Consider the following 26,826-nt stretch of genomic DNA (forward strand, 5'->3'; position numbering starts at 1 on the left):
TCTCAACTGCTACCAGAGATTTTAGGTTAAAGGCTTGAGCTCTGGAGCTCCCAATAAGCGAGGCCAGGCCCCTATTCCAATAAAACAATTTAGAGAAATATTGGTAAAGAAAAGAGAAAAGAGATGTTTACTTAATATGACCTTATTGGGAAGAGGAACAAATATAGGGGCCCAGTGGCCCCCAAGTCCAATCTTTGGATCACTAACATGAAACTAGAAGGCAAGAACTCTGCACAGTTAAGCACTGGGTCAAGATGTGACCCGAAGGGCGCTGGTCCATCATTTCCTCAGCTCTCAGCTGGCTCCGCCCCGCATGGTGGTTCTTTACTACATTAACTTGTTCATTGTAGAATGCAGCTTCACCCTTGCGGACAATTGCCCTCATCTGGGTTGGAGGTGCTTTTCCTCCCAGGGTTTGGTCTTCTGGAATCTTAGGTGACTCTAGGTTTAGACAATGTCCTATCTCCGTGTCTCCAGCCAGAAACAGGCAGAGAATGAAGAAGGCAGGTGTCAGGTTCCCCCTATGCTTTTAGTCAGTCAACACTTTTCGTAAAACCAGCTTCTAAGTGTCTGTTTCATCACCACCGAGTGACAGCCCCGGCCCATTACATGGGGACCTTCAACCCAGCAATGGCTTCCAGACTTGTCACATGTGGTTAAGTCACTCCCCAAACGCGACCTTTCCTCCACGTACCTTGTCTTTCTCAAGCACCATGTTTTCATAGGACTCTCCTCCAGCACTCCTCTGGCTCACAGCCTGCAGTCGTTTTTCCAGCAAGGAAACTTTCTCAAGCAGCTGCAGTTTTGCTTCTTCGGAGGCTGTAAGCTAAAGACATGTTTTTGTAAGGATGCCGAGTTCAGTGGTACTTTAAAGGCTTCCTTTAAAACGTCAATTTAGGAAGGAATTGTCTCCCACTAATGTCTGCTACACTTTCCTGTCGAGAGCTTCTGTTGTATTCTCTACACATGAAAAATGGGAGGAAGAAGGGAATATTGGTGACTTCACCATGTCTAACATGGGTAAGAGAGGTAAGAGCACAGGAACAATGAAAGGAGACATTTCTGTCTGTCAGGGTCTCAGCGCTCACCTCTGCTGTGTTCTGAGGGCCCATGGCTGGCACAACTATCCCTGAAACCCAACTTGTAGTCATGTATAATTCTTGAAACTTAACTCTTGAGATTCTATAGCACCTCACAAAGTGTGTGGGTTCTCACTCACTTTAACACTTACCATAAGACTAACAGTGTTGGAAGCAGAAGGAAATGTTGGAAGTTAAGTGTTTCTAGTGAAACTCTGATTAAAGTCAGATCTATGCAAAAGCACAACCATGACATCCCTTTGTGTTTGTTCTACTCTTCGGATCCCTCTTGAAGGAGGGGCTGTGATGGCCCTAGTCCCTCGGCAGTCCCCTGACTACATCTTCATTTCTCTCACACAGCTCGTTGTGCAGTCTCTGAGCTCAGCAGCACTCCCGAGGGTCACTGGAAGGTTTGGAGAATTTTGTGTTCACTGCCACTCCCTGGTGATCTTCAAAGCATAGATCACCTCAGAGAATCTCTTTCACATTACCCTGGATGTTTCTGCAAAAGTTGCTCTTTTTTATTTTTGTCTTGAAAATCGGTGTTTTGGGATAGTTCATGGTATGAAGAAGGCAGTCTGAAAGCAAATTCTAGCACACCTTACACCACGCACTGGTCCCCGCCCCAGTCTATCTACACAATCATTCATTTAAGAAGTCTACTAGCTGTCACTCAATGCAGTCACCATGCCACGTGTTGGAGTCCCCTAAGTGTATACCCAGGACCAGAGGAAATGCACACCCCAATAATTGTTGGCAATACCTCTCCATTCAAAGTGTTTGGGGAGACGCAATATGCTTTTATGGCCACTAGCACAGTCAAGTCTTGGGCACATGCTGTCTTGTGAATGTTGTCCAGCTTCTCTGGACCCACTTCTGTCTTACTAGAGTAGATTAGCTCATCACGTAGACTCTGAGGCAAAGCCTGTAGGGCAAAATCTCAGCTCTGCTAAGTGACTTGGGCAACTTGTTCAGCCTCTCTGGGCTTCATTTCCTTTTAGACCGACGGTAGGGGAATATTCCTTAATATGCAGGGTTTGAAAATTATATTCATTTATAAAAGAGCAACACTCAGAAGGACATCTGCAAGATATTAAGGACTGAGTATTATTATTTTCATTGTTCATTTGCCTCTAATCACAATAAGCATTCGTTTGAGTTTTAAGAACACTTTTATTATTCTTTGAGAATTTCTCACACTGGATTTTGATCCTATTTATTTCCTCCCCATCTCCTCCTAGATCCATACCTGTTTCTAGGCCCTGTGCAATTTTGTGTCCTCGTTCATTATTTCTTAAAATATCCATCAAATCCAGCTGGTGTGTTGATATACTTTTGGGGATGTGGCCCTCCGAGAGAGCTTGCTGGACATACAATGGGCCACACCCTTAAGGACAACTAGCTCTCCCTCCCTAGAAGCTAGTTCCTTAGGTAGCGATGGGATTTCATGTCCCACCCCCAACATGCTGGGATTTCATCTGGCTTGAGCTTGGACACATTTTGTTCATGTAATCTTAGCTGTTGGGAGTTCATATGTGTAACTGCCTTATTGTATCTAGAAAACATAGCTTCCCTGTGGTCCTCACTTGCCACTGGCCCTTAACATTCTTTCTGTCCCTTCTTCTATAATAATCTGAGTCTTAGAAGGAAGGGTGTGAGCTCTCTCTCTCTCTCTCTCTCTCTCTCTCTAAATTGCATTTGACTTGTTAATTTATCTCCATTATCAGAGAAAACCTTTATTTATGGAACTATTTTTTCTCAGTTGGGTGCATTTTATTTCTATATCCTTTCTGATCTGTAAAATATCTTGTTACTGCTTGATTGCTTTTCTTGTTAACCTATTTTCTATTTAGAGAGTTTATTCAACAAGTATTTATTTACTCATTTGCTGCAGAAAAAAGTTTGTTGTTATATGTAAGAAATAGAAGATAGGCAGGTGGTGGTGGCACACACCTTTAATCCCAGCACTCGGTGGGAGGGGGGAGGCAGAAGCAGATGAATCTCTGTGAATTCAAGACCAGCCTGGTATACAATAGTTAGGTCCAGGACATGCTCCAAAGCTACAGAGAAACCCTGTCTTGAAAAGCCAAAACAAAGAGAGAGAGAGAGAGAGAGAGAGAGAGAGAGAGAATTAAAAAGAAATAGATTAAAATTGAAAGCATTATTCTTACCTTCAAAAAAATCCTTCACATTTTAACTAGAAAGGTAGAGAATTTAAAGATAACTACAACTCAAGAGGGAATTGTACAGATGAATAAATAATGAATAACTGTCTTCTGGAACCTAAGAAACCAGAGACCCTCCCTTCATCCCATCCCATCTCCAGCTCTTGTAGTGGAAATTCTTGGTGTTCCTGATAAGGGTGCTGAGTAGGTCTGTGGCTCACACATACAACTATCTCCTTAAAAGACAGTTCTGTGGCAATACCCTTGGCATTCTCTTCAATATAAATAAGCTGAGAACTTTCTGTTATTTGCTTAGTAATTATATTTTTCAACTTGCTTATCTTCTTATTTGCTCCTTAAATATTTGGAACTCTTTTCAGCCAAATGTCCAGCTTCATCACTGACATGTCTTATGTTTCTCACATCAGGCTGTGAACACATTCAGCCAGGATCATCTTTCCTTCAGTGTAAATACCGTGTCCATCTTTTCTTCTTCCTGTGAGCATGTAAGACTCCTTGTAATATTCATAGGATGTATCTTCTCTGGGAAGATGGAGGCTTTCTCTTTGGCTCCCTGCCTTTCTTTCTCAGTTCTCATCAGATTACCCCTGGTAACTATTTCACAGTAATAACTACACTCCCTCCAGGACAGGGATCTTATTGAACCTTGTATACATTAGGCAAGTGCTTGATCCCTGATCTATGCCCTTCCAATGTAATGCCCACTCAATAAGCATTTCCCTACAGATTTCCAAGCCTCTACTTATTACTGAGTTCCAAATCTTTTCTATGTTTTAGGTACCTATTATAACAGCATCCCATTGTTTTTCTTTAAACATTTTTAGGAGCACGAGCAATGACTCAGCAATTAAAAGCACTGGCTGCACTTCCAGATGACCCAAGTTCAATTTTAAGCACTCATATGGCAGCTCACAACTCTCCATAACTCCAGAGGCCTCACACATTCTTTTGGACTCTATGGGCACTACATCCATGCAGTGCACAGATATAGATAAAGGCAAAACTCCCATATACATAAAGCAAAAATAAATAAAAACATTTAGTTAGTAGGGTTTCTGTTGATGTGAAGAGACACCATGACTATAGCAACTCTTACAAATTTAACGGGTTGACTTGCTAACAGTTTAGAGGTTCAGTCCATTATCATCATAGTGGGACATGGAAGCATGCAAGAAGACATCATTCTGGGGATGTAGCTGAGAGTCCTATATCTTGCAGAAACAGGAAGATGTCTGAGACACTAACATGGCTTGAGTATATATGAGACCTCAAAGCTTGCCTCCACAGCTACTCCAACAAAGTCACAGTTCCTAATAGTGCCTCTCCCGCTTATGGCCATTTTGTTTTCAAACAACCACAGTATGCACATAGAGCTTAGAAGGAGACCAGTAGAATTCCCTTTTCTCTCTCCACCATGTAAGTTCGAGAGAACAAACTTACAGTCATCAGGCTTGGTGGCACTTTTACCTACGGAGCTGTCAACCTGTTCCACTCTCTATTTCATGACACCAACTTCTGTCAGTCATTCTTTCAGATTGTGGTAGCACATACTGTAGACTGAGTGTCTTAAGCATTTCTCTGTCACTGTTGTGGAGTCTAAGATCAAGGTCCCAGTTTATTCAGTGGTAAAGACATTCTTCCTCTGCCATCTTTTTGCTAGAGACTCACATGGTGAGAGGGAAAGATTTCTTGTCTCTTTCTCCCCTTATAGGAGTAGTAATGCCACCATGGGCATTCCAATGACATCATTAAACTTAATTGCATCCCAAAGGGCATACCCCACAGATACTATAAAATTAGAGTTTCAGGATTTTACATATGGATTCTATGGGTGAAGGGCCTACATTCTATGATAATTGTGTGTAATACGGCATTAGGATTATCTGGCAAAAGAACAGAGAGAAAGAGAGAGAGAGAGGGTGGGGGGAGGGAGAGAAAAAGAGGGAGAGGGAAAGGGAGAGAGGGAGGGAGGGAGAGAGAAAAAAATTTTAGAGGCCTATGTGATGCTATCAGGTGGACTAACTAAATTTTCCTATTTTGGTGATAAAATGAGCATATATAAGAGAATAACAAACTATAAGAGAGAATCAAATGGTTCACTATGGAGGAAAGCAGATTACTGGCTTACTGCCCATGGCTTACTCAGTCTTCTTTCTTATAGAACCCAAGACCACCAGCCCAGGGGAGACACTGTCTACAGTAAGCTAGGTCTTCCCACATCAATCATTAATCCAAAAATGCCTCACAGGCTTACCTACAGACCAGTCTGGTGAAAACAGTTCTTTAACTGAGGTTACCTCTTCCCGCAAGACTCTTACCTGTGTAAAGTTGACCAAAAATAACCAGTGCAGTGAAACATTTCTCAAAAAAATCAGAACTCTCCTCACAACTCTAAAAAGCATGCAAGCATGGAATGATAAATACATACATACATATATATGTATATAATTTCAAGCCCTGAATGTGTATATGTGTGTGTGTGTGTGTGTGTGTATTGAGCCCTGAATATAAATTAGTCAACCATGGTTGTTTTATCAAGCAAAGCTATCTTTTAGAATTGATGAAAACACAAAGTCATGTCAATAGAAGCACAAACTAAGCCAACACAGCAGTAACCAGAAGCTACTTAAAAGGATGCTGTACAGAGGAAGGGGCAGTGCTAATCCCATGGATGCAGGAAAGGAGAGGAATAGGTGGACAAAGAGAGCATGGTGCAGTTACTCTGCCTCTCAATAAATATTCCTCGCTCACCCTTGAAAACAAGGGAAGGACAAATAGGACTCCATCAAGTCCAACAAACCCTCATTAATAGAAAAGAATTAAGAAACAAACAATAATCTAACAAGGAAGCAAGCAAACACTGCAGTAATCAACAAGCATCTCTCAATAATAAATGTAAATGGCCTGAAGTCACCAGGAAAAATAAGCAGATTGGCGACTGGATTAAAAACAAAACTAAAAACTAAATCCAACTATCTGTTATCTCCAAGAAACAGATCTCACTGATCTGGAAACTCAGTGGCTGATAGTCAAATGGTGGAAAGCAATCTTCGGATGAGTAGTAGCTGAAAACCAGTTTGCATGGCTATCCTGACATCTGATAAAACAACCTCAAACCAAAATGAGTCACAAGAGATTAAGAAGGACCACTCTACGATAAGGAGGTGAACAGTTCACCGAGAAGTTATAACAGCTGCAAATGCATACGCAGCAAATTTCAAATGTCCACTTTCATAAACAAACACTGATGGACACAAGATGTCAGGGTGGTCCTGGTATCCAGGGATAGAGGATTTCAATATGCTGTTCTCATTTCCAAAACAGTCATCAAAACAGACCAACCAAGAGACATCGAGCTACACTGTACCGGCGGACATAAAGACAGTGTTTCACCCAGTACAAATGGAACAGGCATTCTTCCCAGCACCCTCTGGAACTTTCTCTATAGTAGACCATATTCTATGCTATATTTCTCTATATTTCTCTACTGGATTAGTCTTTATGGTCAAGAAGATGCGCTGTCATGAATTGCACCTAAGTCCGGTGTTCTAAGGTTGTTTCTTCTAAGCCATGAACACTGTGATTCACAGTCATGGGTCACTATGAGTCTGGAGTAAGAAAGTGGCAGAAGCACAATCTTAACTTTATGCCCATGTGCACATTACACACTCCCTTCCTTTTCATGAGACATCATGACTGAGGGAGGCCACTCATAGAAGAGAATTTATTGGGGTTTACAGTTCTAGAGTTCAGTCCATGAGAATCATGTCAGGGATCATGGCAGCAGGCAGGCACGGTGCTGAAATAGTTAACTGAGAGCTGATAGTCTGATCCACAAGCAGGAGGCCATTCAGAGAGAGACCCTGTGAATGGTGTGAGTTTTTGAAAACTAAAAGTGACATACCTCCTCCTACACAAGACCACACCTCCCAATCATTTCTAAGCAGTTCATTTAGTTGTTGATCAAGTACTCAAACATATTAGCCCACAGAATCCATTCTTATTCAAACATACACACAGGTATGCATATATATATATATATACATATATGTGTGTGTGTGTGTGCGCATGCGTATATGTGTGCATGCATATTGCCCAAGATGTTCCCACATAATATGATGCATATTACAAAATGCACCCACCCTCCCCCAAAAGGAGGCAGGACAAAATCATACCAACTTACTTGAAGCTTCACAATCAAATCTCCAAGCTACTTTCAATCCCCATGGAATCATAGTCACATGAGAATCCTCAAGATATGGCATTTCAAAACCAATTGCAAAATGTATCGTTCCTAATGTGCCCAATATACAAAAGAAGATAGGGCACTCTGAGCAAGGGTACAGAATCTGTAGTGGTCACAGCCACTGCAATCATTGTATTCCACCCCTGGTATGTGAAAGGCTGCCCATGTACTATCCTGGCAGTGCAATGAGTGGAGGTGGAAAAACTACTTGGCTCTGCCCTAACTGACCACTGGAAACTCCCCCTTCTCCTCTTTCTTATGGGCATATCCAAGAAAAGAACTAGAGGGTTCCTTCACAAAAGTGATGCACGAAGTTCCAGCCTCAGCCATACCACTGATTTCCCCAGACTACTTCATCTGCAACAGAGACTCAAAGCAAATATTAGCTTTAATATGGGCTTTAATATTTGCTGGCTCCTTTCACCAGGAAGTAGAGGCACTCCTGGACACAGAGTCGTACATTAGATTTTCAGAGATTTCTCCCTCTGCTGTCATTGGCTCTTCAGAACTCCTTTTACTCTCCTCTCCTTCCCCTCCCTCTCTCTTGCCCTCCTTTCTTCCTTGCTTACAGACATACATATCACTATGGAAAATTTTTTCGGTCCTTGGTAAGAGAGCAACCAACCGTCTCAATTCCACGTCTCTTTCAGCCTGGCTTCTGCCCTGCTGGTACTTAGGGTGTCAAGGTTCTACCATTCTCACCTCAACAAACACAATGCACCCTTTCTGGGCATTGCATTCAACCTCACAGTAAATTATTACACATCCGGGAACTCCATGCCTCAGGGCATTTTTCTGAATTTCTCCTATAGCTTTGGCTAGGCTTTTTCTGGCCTTCCAGTCTTCTGATAGTAGAAATCTAAGGGCTTGGTCTTGGGCCCTGCTCTCTGCTTTATGCAAGGCACATAGTGACCTCTAAGTGATCCTGTTGACAGTTGTGGTTTTAATCCTAGTCACATGCCAACTCAATATTTATATATATTGCCACTCATTTTTCACTCATGCATAAACACACATACTGAGAATTTTGCTTAATATGTTAGTTGCTTATATACTAGGCATGTTAGAATTACTAAGCTCGAAGTGAATCTACTTATAATCAGTGCCTTTCCCTCTCTCAATAAATAGAGCTGAAGCCACGGAGCAATTTAAAACTGGACATTCATCCAGCCATCAAGTGCAATTGTTAAAACCATCCTATTAAGTAATGTGGAATTACGGGTTCTTTTATCTCTTTTTGTCTGCATTCCTAGATTTTCTGCTCCACCACCTACAAATTGCAGCAAGTAATTGTCTAAGCTAATTATCTAAGCTAGATTTTCACAAAATTGCTCAAAACCAAACTCTAGCCAAGTCTTGCAGAGTTCTGTATAAAGGAAAGCGTTTTGAAAACAAAGCCTTCCCAAGTGCTAAGTGCTTTATGTGCTGGTCTGGACTATTATGACACATTCTGAGTCTCTGAAGCAATAAATAAGACATGCAAAAACCTTAATAAGTATTATCTTACCTGGGTGGGGGACCTGGTGTCTAAAAATCCATTTTGACTCACAAAAGTGATTTTATCCAACTTAAAACTTACTTTCAATGAAATAAAAAATTCCCCATTCTGCCCCTTGTCTTAGACCATTGCAAATCATGCAGTGGATTAAATATTTTTTTTTAATTTTAACAGGATATTTTCCGGCACTTCTATGCTCATGTACATTTAAAATAATATTTTAGGGCACATTTCAGAATTAGAGTTATTTCTGTGTTAGCCTGCCAGGACTGCTCCAAAAAGGGCCCCACATTGGGTGACATGAACATCAGAGCTCTATTGTCTCCTGTTTATATAGTCTGTGAGTTGTACCTAGGTATGAGCTGGATCGATTCCTCCTTTAGCCTATGAGGAAGGCTTGATTCTGTGTTCCTGCTGGTGGTTTGTTGTCAATTTCTGTGGCTCTTTAGCTGACAGAATCATCTTTGTGTAGCTTCCTTCCAGCATGGGTGTCTATATCAACCGTTTCCATTTTTAATTAGGATCCCATCATCTTGGAAATGGAGCTTGCTCACTCCACTAAAGCACAACCTTGCCTCAACTGATTATAACAATAGTGAGACCATTTCCAGGTAGTCATGTGTTCAGCTACACAGAGTGAGAATGCCAGCAGAAGATGAATTTTGGGGGGGGCACAATGAAACCCATAGCACACCCAAATTATCTGAGAATGGAATCCCTGCACAACACAGGAAAGCTTACGCCCTAGGTGAAAACATAATGAAATAGTCACTTAAAGGGTAATTAATAATTGAAATATAGAGGTCCAGGAGCAGAGCTTCCAAGTTTTCATTTAACGTGTGTGCACATGCACATGCATACAGGCATGTTCGTGTGTGCAGATACTAGACAGAAATGAAGAGATGCAGGAAAAGGTGAGGAGAATAATCATCAACTTAGCTATGAAGGTCAGTACTTGGGAGCAAAAGTTAAAAAAAAAGTGGCATTGAGTTGTAGGACACTGAAGTCAGCACGATATTAGACATGGCATAATTCAAAACAACAACAACAAAACAACAACACAAAGCTACTCTTGCCAGGGAAAAAGTGCCCAATACACCAACTTGAATGTACTAGAAATAACATTTTTCCCCTGTAAACCTTACTATTTATTTCAACCCACAGATTCTCACCTTTGGGCAAATAATTCTTAAGATCCTCTGTTGAGAACTGGGTGTGCCCTACCTATAACTCCGCACTATAATACAGTGATTTGTCCGTAGGCTCTGCCTTGCCCACAGGGACTCCATTTTGAGAACAGAAGATGGCTCTGTACCTGGGTGGACCTGCAAACAGCAAGTACTACATGTCTGGCATCACCCATGCAGTACAGAATGATACATAACTTAGTCTGAAAAGTAGGAGGCCCTACCCTATAAATTGATCAAAGAAAATTGGAAGTGTAGAAGCACATGAGCATATTAAAATCGTATTGGGAAAATTAGGCCAACTAAATTGTCAGACACACAAGATTAAGGAAAGAGAATGATACCCTCACTTGGACCCCACAAAGAAGGGGAACCTCTTACTAAGATGGCGACCCTTCCACTGACCAATCTCTGACCACCTCATAAAAACTGCTCAACTTGATTCACTCTGCCACTGTCATGGTTTATTCAATCGCCATCCATCCATCTACCTACTTGTTTATCTGTTTGGACCTGCCATTCTCATGTCTGCCTAATCAATCATCTGGACCTGGACCCACCATTTGCCTCTACAGTTTCCTTCACACCATGCATCTGCAACTCAGTTCTGATGCTGTGATCCAACTCTTAGGCAGCAAAGAAAAGCCCAGACTCGGCTTGTTATCCTGGCCCTGAAGAGACTACCTTTGCATCTCTACAAGCTTCTGCCTCTCAGGCTTCTTTGAAACTCCTTGAATTCTGTTGTAGCCTTTTTAACCCCCTTGCAACCATCCTGTAACATAGATAGAGGATAGATAGATAGATAGATAGATAGATAGATAGATAGATAGATAGATAGATACAAGTAGATAGATGGACAGATGATAAATAGGTAGATAGATGATGATTGATAGATGATAGATGGATAGATGACAGGTGATATATATAGAGAGAAAGATAAAATCAGTGTATGCTATATATTATGTGATCTGAGAATTAATACTAACAATTAAGACTGGAATAAACCTGTGTTTGTTGTGGCCAAATATGAAACTAGGGGTACTTGGCATATCACCGCCAATGAAAATTCCATACTTTGTAAACTTGTTATTCAATAGACTTGGACACTGTGGAAAGACACAAATATATGTATGTTTCTGACATATGTATGTATGTATGTGTTCCCTAGGGACATCCACCACCTCCAGGACTAGTCATCCATCTGGCAGCTTGAAAAACTTCAAGGCATTGGAGAAGGAAGACACTCAGGTCCCACCCTGGCCATGACTCAGAAACCTCCTGTCCCCAAGCCAATACACCACAAGTGAACTGATTGCAGATTCACTGCAGAGACCAAGAGCCCATTTCTAGGGCACAGAGAGTCTCCCTAAGCTGGACACATTCTCAAAGCAATTTCATGGAGCATAAAGCAGCAGGCATTCTCTGCCAATGGTGCTCATGGATTTGGCTCCCTGATCTCCAGATTGAGAAAAATGTCTTTTGCTATGTCTGACATGTGTCCTGTCCCCTCCCCAAGGGGAGTAGTCAGTGCTCTAAAGTCCGTTAGCCGACTTGAGTGATTTAAATAAAAGTTATATAATTTCAAAAATATCTTCCGGGGGCAAGAAATGCAGAGTGGGCTTCTTTGAATGAAGAAGGTAACTGTCCTGGATGATTTTTAAAGCTGGGAGGGACTGTTTCCCCTGGAATGGACTTTAAGTTCAACTCACTGCTTCCTCAGAGTCTGTGAGAATCTAAGAAAAGGGAACAACCAAGATTGACTAATAAAAGGTGAGGAATGAGGTAGGGAAGCCTCTGTATAGTCTTAGGATGACACAGCGCTTTTGTTACCAGGGGTGGTACAGATTAAGAGGAGACAAAGTCGGGAAAGGACAGTCTGTGGGGGCTTGTTCCTTTGTTATTGGATACCAGATACAAACACAGACACAAATAGCAAAGGCACGGAAGCAATGGGAAGACATCCCAACCTGGATGACAGAGGACACAGACAATATGGAGCAGACAGAAGTTCCAGGACCTGAAATAAAAGTACAGACCTGACCAACATTTCTGCCTTAGCATGACCAGGCGAAGGTTTTCTGTTGTTTCCTCATCTTATACTCTGTGTGTACTCTCGGGAGTTTTCACCCTTGGCTCCTGTGCACAGCAGTCTGCGGTCAGTCATTCTCACCAAGCGCCCCATCTTTTCAGGGGTGCATTAAGGACATCTCATGGAGATCGTTATCCTTGAACAGCCTCCCCCACCACCATTGAAACCAAGACTCTGGCAGTTATCTTCAGCTAAATCAGAATGGCCCTGACCTCCTCTTACCTCACACAATTCTGAAAGAGGTACAGGTCATCTCTGAACTGAAAATGCTTCCATCGGTTTCAACAGTGCAGTATCAACTAAGGGCAGATCTGAGTGGGCCAGGGTTGTGAAACTGTGCTTAAGAAGCTGAATCCACATAATGGACAATGAGGACTACTGAGAACTGAAGAACAATGGCAATGGGTTCTTGATCCTATTGCACGTAATGGCTTTGTGGGAGCCCAGGTAGTTTGGATGCTCACCTTAATAGACCTGGATGGAGGTGGGTGGTCCTTGGACCTCCCACAGGGCAGAGAAACCTGCTTGCTCTTTGGGCTGAGGAGGAAGGAAGACTTGATTGGGGGAGGGGGAGGGAATGGGAGGTGGTGGCGGGGAAGAGGCAGAAATCTTTAATAATTAAATTAATTAATTAATAAAAAAAATCAGCAAGAAAAAAAAAAAGAAGCTGAAGACAGGCAGTGGGAGAGGAGAATTCTCTGAAGCGGGAAGACAAAACCGCCTCTGGGAAAACTTAGATGCACAAGCACTCGTGGGATGGAGAGCAGCTTGGGAGAGCATAGTCTCCCAATGTGGGCGGTTCTTTTAAGATGTGTGGTCCATGCACAATGAATAGGAACCTTTTCATCTCATTATTCTCCTCCTAATTGAAGGGGTGTTTCTTGTCCTGTGATATGGTAATCACGAACCCATGTTTATTAGCAGTGGAGGGGATTCAATCACTTAAGGGTCCTGATTAGCATTATTTGGCAAATCCATAAAACCTACTTGAATTTACTTTTCATTTTACATAAAGTGATTTCAATCACGGGTCTTGTTCTTGAACAAGACAAATTCTTAAATTTTATGCTACAGAGTCACAAAACTAGCAGCTTTTACATGTTTTAACCTGAAGATCTTTTTTGTTTTGTTTTGCAAATCAAAACAACTACCTGGGGCTAGTAAGGTCCTGAATCTTAGAAAAGAACCTATTACTGTCCCTTTACTAGACCAGCATATTTCCTAACCACATTCTAAAACTTATCATTATCCAGCCAAATGTAATTCTCACCCATCATCAAAGACACCTCTCTTTGCCACAGACAAACCATGACAGAAAACCACAACTGGTCCGAATGCAGAGGCCAAGTATCAGAAGTTGCTCCGTCCCACTGGCTACATCTTCAACACAAATTTTTGCACTTAAGGTTCAGAGAACATCACAGAAGACCTCAAGAAAGATTGTAACAGCCAGAGTACAAGAAGTCTGCTGTCCTGAGATTGATTCTCCTAGAAGTGACAGAGAAGCTACACTCATAATACCTAGATGATAAGGCAGCCTACACAAGACCTGAACAATGGTAGCACCAATAGGTACTCAACGCCGGTAGCCTTTAAGTTATCTGCCTACTTGGGCATAGTCTCTTATACTATAAATGCTGATGTAAAGCGTGGTCCGGCCTTTCTTCAGCTGCCTGATTCGGTTGCTGTTCCCTGGTCGAGCAGAGGACTGTAATCTGTGAGTCTACCCCTAAATAAATAACCCTTTATTATACTCAATTCTGAGCTAGTATGGGATTTCTTTTTAGCATCCATCATCAAGGGGGCAATCTCACAGGACCTCACCTCTACAGACAAGTAAGGACAGATGGAAAAGAATTGCTCTTCTCCAAGGGTGAGCCCCTTAACTGGTTATCTAACACAAGTGATCAGGCCTGAAATCATATACTACAAGTAACAAAAGTGGACTTGCCAGGATGTATTTGTGTGTGTGTGTGGTGTATAGCAATAATAAAGAAAAGGAGATCATGAACTTGAGAAGAGTGAGGGGTGAACATGGGAGAGATTGAGGAAGGAGTCATGGAAAGGGCTGTAGGAAAAAAGGGGAAGGGTGGTAAATAGTGTAACTATATTTTAACTTAAAATAAATTTAAATTTTTTTAAAAAAAAATCTTGGAACTTTTAATATTCTATGTAAGTATTGAGGACCATAAGGATCTTTTGCTATATTGGTTGTATCTATTGATGTTTACTATGAAGAGTGAGAACATTTTTAAAAGGCATTTCTATTAGTTAATTTAAAAATAATAAATTTCACATATGCTAACATAATAACATACCTTAATTTAAAAAGGCTTTTACAGCTGGGCATGGTGGCTTGTACCTCTGATCTCATTTCTCAGAGGCAGGATGCTCACTACAAGTTCAATACCAACCTGGTCTACTTAGTAGAGTTTCCTGCTAGCCAGGACTAAGTGGTGAGGTTCTCACTCAAAAACAAACAAAACAACAAAACAAAACAAAAATCAGCACCACCACCAACAAAAAGCAATGTTAAACAAATGGTATTGTTTTCTATTTTCCAAAGCATAATATCTTTCTTTGCAGAAGACAGATTTTTCAGATGCCCTTCTATATTGAAATGTTGTATAGACACTGGACGCTCGGGTACTCCTAAGAAGATGGCAGTATTAAAAAGGTGATAACTTATCAATAATGCTAAATCAATAGCTCTACATTTGAAGATAGCCGCATTCTTGGGTCCTTGGAAGCTCATTCTGAAAAGCCTACTCTAGGCTACTGTTGGTCACTGTGCATCCACTTAAATAACCTCAAATGATTGACTTTCTTTAATTCCAGATGTAAACATTGAATGATTCCATGGCTAGGAAATGGGATCTTTACACAGAAAACACAAATTCATCCAAAATGTTTGCCCTGGAACTCTGGGGGCTGAACATGAGTATAAGAAGAACAATTTCAAAAAAATAAAAAAATAAAAAATAAAATAAAATAAAAATAAGTAACAACTTATACCGTGAAAAAAAAAAAGATGAAGAAGAACAATTTCTAAGAATGGGTTATGGCTACCATATAACTTCAAAGGCTGAAATTCCTAAGATCTAAGTAAGCCAACTTACAAGCTTTGTTAGACAGAAAGCTCTTAGCATGAGTGGTAATAAGCCTCCATGGAGCCTTCCTTGGGAAGCACAAAATCTTCAGCATGTAAAAATTCAAATCTACAATAGATAACTTCAGATACAGCCATCTGCAACTAGGAGACCAGACTGGAACCATGCTTCTACTTCACCAATTCTTAATCACAACTGCTTAGTACTTCTTGTCTCCACTTTCTTCTCTTTATCACCATCTTAGAACCTTAACCATTTTAAAACTAGAGTTTAATAAGTATCCATACATTGACTGGTTCTTCTCAGGAGCCTCACTCTTGACTCTTGGATACAGATCTGAATTTGTGTAACTGCTTTTATCCTGCACCTCTCCATCCATCCCGAGTAATGCATGTCAACATCAACTGTTGTGACCGAAAGAAACAGTCAGGGTTGCCTGATACCAATGCTCATGTTCTTATTTTGGAGGAAATGGTATCTGAAAGATCTGGAAATGAGGACTTTCTTGAGGCTTTTTAGATCAGACGTAAGGGTGAGAAAAAAAACATAGGAGCAGAGCAGAGAACTTCTAAACAGGGCCAAAGGGAAGGAGTATATTAACATTTGATTTTTCCCTTAAATAAAAAGAACAGTTCATTCTCTTTATTTAAGAAAGTATAAATGGTGTAATTCCTCAACTCAGCAAACTTGTTGCTTATGAAGAGGACTCGGGTTTGGTTACCAACAGCCACACAGTGGTTCAGAAACATCTGTAACTCTAGTTCTAGGAGATCTGATGTCCTCTTCTGATGTTTCCAGGTACCAGGCACACATGCTACACTTACACACATGCAGGCAAAGCACTCATACACGTGAAAAACTAAGACCATAGGAAAAGAAAAGAAAATGCTAAGAATAGTTTGCAGGGAATGGTGTAAGACCTGGAGAAACAAAAGTGAGGTATGTTAAGAAATAGAGTTGACTCTGACAGCAGAGGGTGCTAAATTGGGGGTTTTAACCTGAAACGCGGGGTAAGTGGTGAAAGGTTTTAGTCCAGCTGTAGTATTGGTGAAGCCATTAAGCAAGGACCATAATGGATAAGTCAGGAGTTCCTGCTACAGAAGGCGGCCTGAAAAGGGTATTGATGGTGAAAACAGAAGGAGGATGGATCCAGAAACCATAAGGGAGGCATGTGAACCAGCAATTTTCCAGACTTGACATGGCTACCTACTCCCTTCAGCTGTCAATGGCGAGAATCCTCACTGGTGACCTAAACAAGGTTGGGACCATTCACTGTCTTTCACGCTGGGGGGGTGGGGGGGGCTCCATTCCTTCTACAAGACTGATGGACAGTTACAGTCTTTTCCTGGAGGAGGGACTTACAAGGCCTCCTTTTATTTATAAAACCTGACAACCTCTTCCTTCGCCAAGCTATCAATCTTCATTCTGGGACTGGCTTGTTAGGAAGAAATTGGACAATGTAAGGGCAAAAATTCAAGTTCCTGAAGAGGTGGGATTTCTTGTTCTTTGGTTCACAACCACCTCCAAGTTGCCTGTGTAAGGAATCCCTCACTCATTGGTTCACAAAGGTACACCGGATGGAATTGTTTCTTCGAGTCTTTTGTTGGTGCCCTGTTTGAGATGAGGAAGGGTTTGCTCGCGTCTCCTGAGGAAAAGGTCATTCAAAGTATTTGACTGGATGTGTAGGGGAAGGAAGCAGAACAGAGAGAGGACAGAGCCTTCTCATTACAGTCATGAGGTATCTAGTAGCTCTTACCGCTAGGGGATGTGGAACAAGGACAGGTCTGTGGTGGGAAGCTGATATACTAGAGAGGGGGCTCTTGAGTTGACTCTGGTAACCTTGGTGAAGCTGTTTAGCAGGTGTCATGTTTAGGGACAGGAAGAAGATCTGGGACAGTGAAGACTTGGGACAGTCTCAGCAGCGTGTATCCTGAAGTCAGGTCACCAAGCAAAAGTGGAAAAGAACAGACAAAAGGCCTGCAAGTCCATTGAGGTTCTTGCATTAGCAAAATGGCATATAGCTGTGTAGGACTCTTTGGACAAGTGCATGAGCTATTCATGGGGATTCTTAGAAGAATGCCAGCTCACAGGTTCAATAAATATTCCCTGAAAGAATAAATAAGTAAATAAAATCATGGACCTAAATGTTATGGCTTAGATATGATTTGGTCCTGACAGAGCTATGTTCTGGGAGCTCAGACCCCAAAGTGGGTGCTGAGAAATGAGACCGTTCAGCAGTGGGGTCTGGTACTATAAAGTTGGGGTCTGGGAGCCACATCTCCTGATGGGATTGCATTAACCCTGCCTCACACTAGCGCTTAGGTCCTGCAGAAGTGGAGAATTCCTGCAAGAATGTTGTGATAAGCAGCCAAAGCATTTGCTCACAAACCCTCTAGTGTAAACATCACTCACTGCTCTCCCATGAGTTCTTGCTGTTGTGATAGCATCCACCATGAGTCTCACCAGGGCTAAAAAATGTTGATACAAAGCTTCTGATCACCTGAAACTAGGAACCAAATAATCCTTTCTGTATGCAAAGTACCCCACCCCAGTATTTTATTGTAGCAGAATAAGATATTCACTTCCTATTTTACTTGAAAACACTAAGAGGAAACAATATAAAGAAAATGCAGATGAAGCCCGTACCAATGACACCCCATCTTATCAACTGATATGGGATTCCCCTCTGTATGCTACGGATATGTTTTATTACCATTGGTTAATAAAGCAGTTGCTTTGGTCTATGGCAGGGCAGAATAGAGCTAGGTGGGAAAACTAAACTGAATGCAATGAGAAAGAAGGCAGAGTCAGGCAGACACCTTGTAACTACCCAAGAAGCAATTGGTAACAAACCACGAGCCTCGTGGTAAAAATATAAAATAATAGAAATGGGTTAATTTAAGATGTAAGAGTTAATTAATAAGATACCTGAGCTAATAGGCCCAACAGTGTTATAATTAATATAGTTTTTGTGTGATTGTTTGGGTCTGGGCGGCCAGGAAACAAGAGCACAGGCTCCGTTTACAATTGACAAAGCCATGACTCTTATGGGCACAAGGCCTTTTGCTTTCCCTTGTATAGGAAAATCGCATTAATTAGCACCCAGTCAGCTATTTAAAACTGACCTCAGTTTGATCTTGACATTTACAAGCAAAAGGAAGTCTTCAGTTATGTAACAAGCTAGCAGTCCCCTCAGCCAGCCTGCAACAATAACAGAAGCCAGTCTGTCCTGTGCCTGATTCTATTCAAAACAAAACAAAACAAAACAAAATCTCTTCAGGGACTTGAAATTTTGCCCGGACATTGTCCAAATTCATACCCAACAACCCAGTCACAGAGTGAAGATTAATATCCACCTAGAAAGGAGGGGTCTGGGTTGTATAATTAAAGAGGGAACTCTGGTTCTAAAATCAATCAGGACTTTGATTAGCCCAGACTGACCCAACGAGGCTCCATATAACAAGACTTCCTAGTGGCTAAGGAACCCATTCCAAGCCAAACTGGCTGCGTGTGCCTTTGTGACATTAAAAGTAGACTTCAAACTAGATCAGAAAACAGAAACTCATTCATAGAACCTCCTGCCTTTCTACTGGCACACGGAGCATGACTTCTGAGCACTTCCAGAATGAATACTCCTACCATGCTGGCATGGCTTTTTTCAAATAAGCCTGCATCAGGGGATCTGCTGTTGTATCTGAACGGTAAAGATGAACTTGGACTATTTTATTTGGGAATAATCCAGCACACATCAAGATATTTTTAGCCATCCAATACACATCTCACTGTCTAAAACTTTGCTAGAGATCAACCTTCCCTCTATCCCTGAAAGAAAATATAAATCCAACACTGAGGTATAAGATGAGGAAAAATAATGGGACGATATTAAGAGCCTTTGATGTGAAATGCTTAAGTACTTCTTGGGTATTAGTCAAACATGACATACCTAATCCTTTGGGTTTCTATTTCTTTCTTGTCCAAGCTAAATAACAACACACATACAAATGCCTGGAGAACCAAGAATAATAATTAGTCAAGTCGATGAAACTCCCCAGAGAGAGTAAACTGCAGGATCCTCCCTATTCCCCTGCGATCTATTTCCTTCCACTCACAGCCTACACTTGAGCTCCTTTCCCTTGTTTATTGCACACTTCTGTCAAAGGTGTCCTGAAAGAAAATGTCCCATCTGCTTTGCTTCAGAAGCCTCACACTGAAAACAAAACCTGAGGCCCCCAACAATGGCCTAAGACATTAACTTGGCTGTAGCTCTCATTGTTCATGTTCTACCATAAGAATAACACATACACACACACACACACACACACAGAGAGAGAGAGAGAGAGAGAGAGAGAGAGAGAGAGAGACAGAGAGAGAGAGAGAGAGAGGCAGACAGACAGACACAGAGACAGCAGAAACACACACAGAGTGAGAAAGAACTACACTCTCCATTTTCTCAAGGGCAGGAGACTCCTGGTTAATCTCAGCATGTAGGCTTCCCAGGCAGAATTAAGACCCAGCACTGCCCCCTCAGGTTTCTTTAGTGTGGCCCAGCAAATTCCCAAGAGCAGGGGAAGTCCTGTGCTTCAGTGCCTGTGTTCTCCCTGCCTGTCTTCTTTGAGTGAGAGAATTTGCCAGTCTGTTCAAAGCGGTGTTTCCACTTTTCAGCAAAGTGCTCAGTAAATATCTGTGAAGTCGAGTGCTATGCAGAACAGCAGCGAACAGGAAACCCAAAGCGAGTAAGCCTGCACACTAGCTAACTAAATTTGTTGTGATTTAACTTTAGCATATTTCAAAGCCATTAGAGTCCACATTGGGATCTTGCAAAAAAATAAAATCAGGGTGAGTTCACAGGGAGAAGGAATATAGAGGCAGCAGGGCAGACACTGGACTTTTTTGCCTTTACCATTTTGCCTCCTCTTAGGTTACTTTCAACTTTCTTATTCAGTCTAAGAAAACACTATACTAAGATTGCAGTGAATCTGTGCCTACCTCTTCGCTGTCACACAACGCCAACAAGTTGGGTATTCTAGAGTTCAGTTTGTGTCACTCTCTCTCTGCTGGCTAGAGACACAGTGCTCTGTTTTGCTGACATTTCCTCTGAACACTGGCATACAGAGTTCCCAGGACAATATTTTTTCTGGTTATACTCCCTAGTCTTTTCTATGCTTAAGAGACATCCAGTGGCTAACGTGTCTTTGCAGGGCAGTTATTATGTCAGGTATGTGCGTCCAACAGCAAACAGAAAGCTTCACTTGTCTTAGTCTGAACTACCGTAGCATAACTCAGCATACCATGTCCCAAATGTGCCTATTCTGTGAACTATCATACTACGTTCCAAATGTGTCTATGCTGTGAGCTATCACATCCCAAATGTGTCCCCACTGTGAGCTATTGTAGCATATCCTAAACATGACTCTTCTGTGAGCTACCATCGTATATCCCAAATATGCCCCAAGAGCATAAATATCTTCCCAGAACAATTTGATGACTAAGACTTCCAGGGAGAAGCACCTGCTTCATGTCACATAGGTAGCGCCCAAGGGACAGCATTTAGAGTTCAGGAATTAATCAATACATCTAGGACAACTAGTGATTCTATCAGTGGTGTCAAGATGAGCGAGTGATAAGAGTCCGCTCATCAACAAGAGATGCTGGGAACGCCGCGTCTCTATCCAGAAAAGCGCAGAGTCCACCAGGACAAAACTCTGCATGTGCCAGTGCTGTCGATGGGTCAGATACAGAGGCGGAGAGTGCTGATATTCATTTTCCCTTTCTTAATGAAAGGATCCCAGCGATTGTGGTGGAGACAATGTATCCAGCTAATTACTCGTGTTTCTCCTCTCTAAAGCAAATACAAGCATGAAGGACGCGGGAGGATTAACAGATATCTCAAGAGCAACAAATCTCAAGATCCAAATCAGGAGCAGAAGGAGAGAGAGCACAAGCAAGGAACTCAGGACTGCGAGGGGTGCACCCACACACTGAGACAATGGGGGATGTTCTGTCGGGAACTCACCAAGGCCAGCTGGCCTGGGTCTGAAAAAGTATGGGATAAAACCAGACTCGCTGAACATAGCTGACAATGAGGTCTACTGAGAAGTCAAAAACAATGGCACTGGGTTTTTGATCCTACTGCACATACTGGCTTTGTGGGAGCCTAGGCAGTTTGGATGCTCACCTTACTAGACTTGGATGGAGTTGGGTGGTCCTTGGACTTCCCACAGGGCAAAGAACCCTGATTGCTCTTAGGGCTGACGAGGGAGGGGGACTTGATTGGGGGAGGGGGAGGGAAATGGGAGGCGGTGGCGGGGAGGAGGCAGAAATCTTAAATAAATAAATAAATAAATAAATAAATGAATGAATAAATAAATAAATAGAACAACCATCCCTGCCTTGCAGTTGCCTCAGCACAGTTGCAGGACCTCTTGGTCCTAGAGAACCTGACACCACATTTTATGTGAGGAAAAGCCAACTTTATCCAGGTTGTCTCTTTAGTGCGCTCAAACTGAATCCAAAGCCACAGCGTCAATCCACACAGCTGCAGAGTGCAAGATAACACTGAAGAAAATCTTTTTGAGTTCTGGGTTAGCAGCTGCCTTGAAACTAGATGGGGTCTGGATAGAAATGTAAATGATTAAGGCCTGCACCATATCTAGCAAATCAGAAACCCTGGAAGAAGGGCCTGCCAATCTGGCCTCCAAGTTAGAAACCCCGGCTAAGGAATCAAGAGAAATTCTTCTTATTCAGTGTTGCAGGGTAGAGAATCATCTCAGTGTCATTGGACTGTACCTACATACTCTTATGAACTGGGAGGGCTATTTTCGGCAAAAGGACCTCAACATCAAGCTTTGGAGGGCAACCAGCAGCCTTGGCAATAGCCCATGATGGTGTTTTGTTTGTTTGTTTTGTTTTGTTTTGTTTTTCTTTTCTTTTTGTGGTGGGGTGGGCTTCTGGTCCCCCTTTGGCCAGCAATTCAAGAGAACTGATGCGCACATGAACTCTCAGAGACTACGGCAGCACACATATAACTGCACAGGTTCAAGTCAGATGGGGCTCAGCACTGAACAGGAGATAGATACAGGATCCCACCACCAACCAAGAAACTACTTGCAATCAATACCATCTGGAAAAGGGAAAAGAGTTTTCTCCAATGGGAAAATCAGTTTTCTTATGGAGCATCACTCGGTATATCAACCGCACTCCAGGCAGACCCCACACCCAACAGAACACTAACTCTGTGGGATTCTGTGTGTGTGGAGGAGTAAAGATTGTTTTGTTTTGATATTTTTTTGTCTTATTGATTTTTATTCATCTTGATTTCAGTTTTTCATTTTTGTTTTCTTTTTGAGAAAGAGCTAGAAAGAAAGAGAGTATAAAGTAGGATGGGCAGGAAGGTGACGAGGACCTGGGAGGAGTTGTTGAGAGAGAGTGGACAAGATCAAATGCATTGTATGAAGAAAACTTACAAACAAGTAAAAAAAAAAACTGAGGGTCAGTTAAACATATTTGAGTTTCAACGCCAGATTCACTGTTTTCTGACCACATGACATTGGGGAAGCAATGATATTTGTGAGTTTCATTGCCCTCACTAATAAGTGGGGATTATAATAACAGTGTCCCTTACAGGACTACTATGTCCGTCAAAGAAAATAGCTACAAATCTAAGCTCTGCACTTGAAATACTGGAAGGACATTAAGAAAGAAGTTAACTCCCACCTAGAAAGATGGCTCAGGAGTAAGGGTGCTTACAGCCAAGCTGATCACACAAGTTTTATCTTGAGACCCACATAGTGGAAGCAGAGAAACATCTGCAAACTGTCCTCTGACCAACACACACACATATATAAACACATACACACATATGCACATAAAAGTATATACACATATGTATGTGCACATATACATACATACACATATACACACATACATGCATACACATCCACAATAAAGGAATAACAAATGAATAAAATAAGTCTAATTATAAAAAAGGAGAAGAGGCTGTGTTCACTCACTGACTAGTGTTTACAGTGTGGTGCAGAGCTTGTCACACTCTTGGATGTACACACAAGCTTAGGTCTCCTCGCATTCACTTTCTGCTTCATCCTCATTATTGCCTCTTTTATTCTCTGCAATGAGAGATTTTCATGCAGGGAGACTCCAGGAGAAAAAGGAGAATACTTCTCTTTGCATGTATTGTAACTGTCTGACAAGCTACCGGGTGGCGGTTAGGAATGTCATCCGGGGCCTTATAAAACATCCATGTCATCAGCTAAAGGAAAGTGATGCCTACCTGGACCAGGAAGTTTGAAAGCTCACACTGCTTTCTGCCAAGGGGAGGCCTTAACCTCTCTGAGGTGCAAATGAAAGGTGAGATGGGGGGGGGGTAGTGGGAGGAGTGGAGGGAGGCGGAACTGGATAATAAATAAATGGATAAATAAATAAAGGAAGGAAGGAAAAAGTGAAAGCATCATTCGTGCTTCTTCCTTCCAGTTTCTGTCATTCTCCATTTCTTCTACCAAAAGCCTTGTTTTATGGAAGCCATTGTAGGCCCCTGACTGTGTCTTGTCTATGCCTCATCTCTATTGGACAGAAGCAATAACTGGGAAAAGTTGAGCCATCAGTTTGCCTTCCTTTGAGCTAACTGTTGCATGGGATCATGACTATTCTTCCACAGCCAGTGTGTATGGTACGCTTAATTACCATAACTCCCATGTTTCAAGTTACAGTACCTAAAAGTCACCCAAAACTAATTCCAACTTCAACTAGGTTATTACTAGATTCAGATAACTACAGTTCTCTCTCTTTGCAAAGATAAAGTTAGAGCAGAAAGCCAAAAATGTCAGATTAAACCCTTTGAGAGCCGTGTTTATATTTGATTGATCTGTTTCAACAGCAGTAGTAGAGGCAGCCAAATGCAATAAAATGTTCAACTTAATTAAAAATGTAATATTGCATATCCCTGTAATGTATTTTACACATCATTCTTTCCTTTCCCCACAGTGTTGCCAGACTCTAGCTAAGTCTACTTTGTCATACAAGTCTAAAATGTCAAGAGCTATGTTAGGACAGCAACAGTTAATGCTGCCCTGCGTCTCACCCGGAGTCCTAAGAGGACCCATTTCCCCTCACTACCTGTCCACTGATTCTATTGTCTGTGAGCTACTTCAGAACCAGGCTTGTACACATTTCTTCCCCAAGTAGCTCACTAGCCTCTTACTGAGTAGAAAAAAGAATTTAGATGAAATCATGTCTATTTTAGCTTCCATTTAAATTTCTAGATGCTGAAAAACTACAGCTAATTATTTGGTGTTGTATCAAGGGAATGTTCCAGTTACCAGCTCAAGCATGAGGAGTCATTTGTGTCCAATAAAAATACTTTATAAAACACATTTTATGAATAAATCAAATCTCACTTATTTTAATAATAAAAAAGCAGAGATGAATGTGTTGAGACACGTTTTTAATCCCAGGATTCGGGAGACTGAGACAGAAGGATTACCATGAACTTGAGGTCAGCCTTGGATAAATTGTGAGTTTGAGGCCACTTGGACTATATAGCAGCAACTTGTCTTGAAGAGTACAGGGAGTTATTCATAGAAAGCAATTGATTGTAAAATACACATACATCTTAGTGCAGGGAATTCTTCATTAGTTACTCATTCAAAACGTCTCTGGAATCCTGGTCTTCCTTGGGGAGGAGTTAGAAATAGTCTTTCATGTCCGTCATTACTATGTATATAATTCATAACTTTGCTGTTGTTTGAGGTTTGTTTTAGGGGAACAGCAGTTGACAAGGCATGGATCTGTGATGGACACTTTCCCTAAAGAGTACCACAGTTTCACTCCTGATTGACCAAAGTCCTGTAAGAACCACAGCTTCCATCACACTGAGTCACTGCTCCATGAGCAGCCCCCAGACACTACATTTGCTTTGTAGGTTGAGAAGAAATGACACGCTTTCCTACAAGCCCCTGGAAACATCCCGGTAAGAATTAGATGTGTAAGTACTTGTGTTAACCTAGAAGTCTCATGAAATAACGTCTCCCCAAGTCTATTGAAGTCCATCAAGCCATGAGAATTAATACAGATTTCCAGCCTCCAGGGTCCCCTGTCCTTTTCTCTCCAGTCACTTGTGCCAAGTGGGGAGACCCAGCTCTGGGAAGATTTGCATTCTAAGTTTACAACAACAAACATTACATTGTTTATTTATTTGTTTGTTTTCAAAATGTGATACATTAGGAAATGGTACCAGCCCTGGACTTAGAATTTATGATAGCCACATCCACTGTGCCTAAAATCAAGGCCTGCCATATACAGGGAACACCTGCTCTACAATGTCCAGTCAACATAAGCTAAACACCACGTATGACCTGCTTTGCTTAATTCCACAAAACCCAAGAGGGAAGCCATTACCTGAAGACCTCTCTCCAGAGCAAACTTTCCTAGAACGATTCAAAAAAAAAAAAATGTGTGGTTCTGCTAGGTTTTCATTCACCTCTGAGTTTATCTATTTATAATGCGAACATCCATTACTTATTCAGGAAAACCACTTATTTAAGAAAAGCCCACCCAGTTCCCAGAGGGGCTTGCAGTGAATGAAAAACCAAATAAAGCACAAAAGTGCAGAAAATGAAAAGGCTTTAGAGGCTGAAAAAGCTCTCTACAGATTAAAGGAAGTGTTGTTAGACTAAAACAAAGGAGATGTGTGTGTGTGTGTGTGTGTGTGGTGTCTGTGTGTGTGCGTGCATGTCTGTGTCTGTGTGTGCATGTCTGTGGGTGTGCGTGTCTGTGTGTGTGCATGTGTGTCTGTGTGTGTGTCTGTGTGTGCGTGTCTGTGTGTGTGACTGTATTTGTATGTATGTGTTTGCCTGTGTGTGTATGTCTATGCGTAGATTTATATATGTACGTGTGTGTGTGTGTGTGTGTGTGTGTGTGTATGTACTTGTGTTGGGTCAATGGGACAGAGGCTAAAGCATTTAACTTGCTGTCTGGAAGCCCAAGCAGCAGATCTTTCCAGTCCCCATGGCAGGTATTACCTGTTCCAATAGAGCGCTAGCCTTCTCTTCTGCTTCCTTCAGGCAAGTCTCCAAGTGTTCCAGTTGTTCCAAGGTAAACGCCGCCTGTCTATTGACTGGTAAGTCTTCCTTCAAAACAAGAAGCAAGAAGCAAGTTTTTTGTTTTGTTTTGTTTTTGTTTTTGGTAGGAATAATTTCCTGAGAACGTTTTTGAACAATTTTTTGAACTAAGGACAAGTTTTGTTTGTAGACTCATACCAATCTTTTCTTATTACTAACAAAGTACAGATTGTTATGAGCAACAACTCATTCTAAAGGGAAGGCAAAAAAAATAAGGAACAAGGAACAACTTCAGAGCGTGGGAATAAAACTGCCCATGGTAGAATTTGGTTCATTTGCAACTTTTGTTCTCCAAGAGG

General features: G+C 41.7%; 1 protein-coding gene across 1 annotated transcript in view; it reads right to left on the reverse strand.

Moving 5' to 3' along the window:
* Nucleotides 1–26,826, reverse strand: part of Ccdc192 (coiled-coil domain containing 192) — a 183,853-nt gene that overhangs the window by 128,446 nt on the left and 28,581 nt on the right. The window contains exons 3-4 of the mRNA XM_057789268.1: nt 26,429–26,536; nt 695–826 (exon numbers count right to left, since the gene is read on the reverse strand). Of these exons, the coding sequence (XP_057645251.1) occupies nt 695–826; nt 26,429–26,536 (240 nt within the window). The remainder of the gene's footprint in view (nt 1–694; nt 827–26,428; nt 26,537–26,826) is intronic.

This window comes from Chionomys nivalis, chromosome 14 (assembly GCF_950005125.1).
Source record: "Chionomys nivalis chromosome 14, mChiNiv1.1, whole genome shotgun sequence".
Taxonomy (NCBI): Eukaryota; Metazoa; Chordata; class Mammalia; order Rodentia; family Cricetidae; genus Chionomys; species Chionomys nivalis.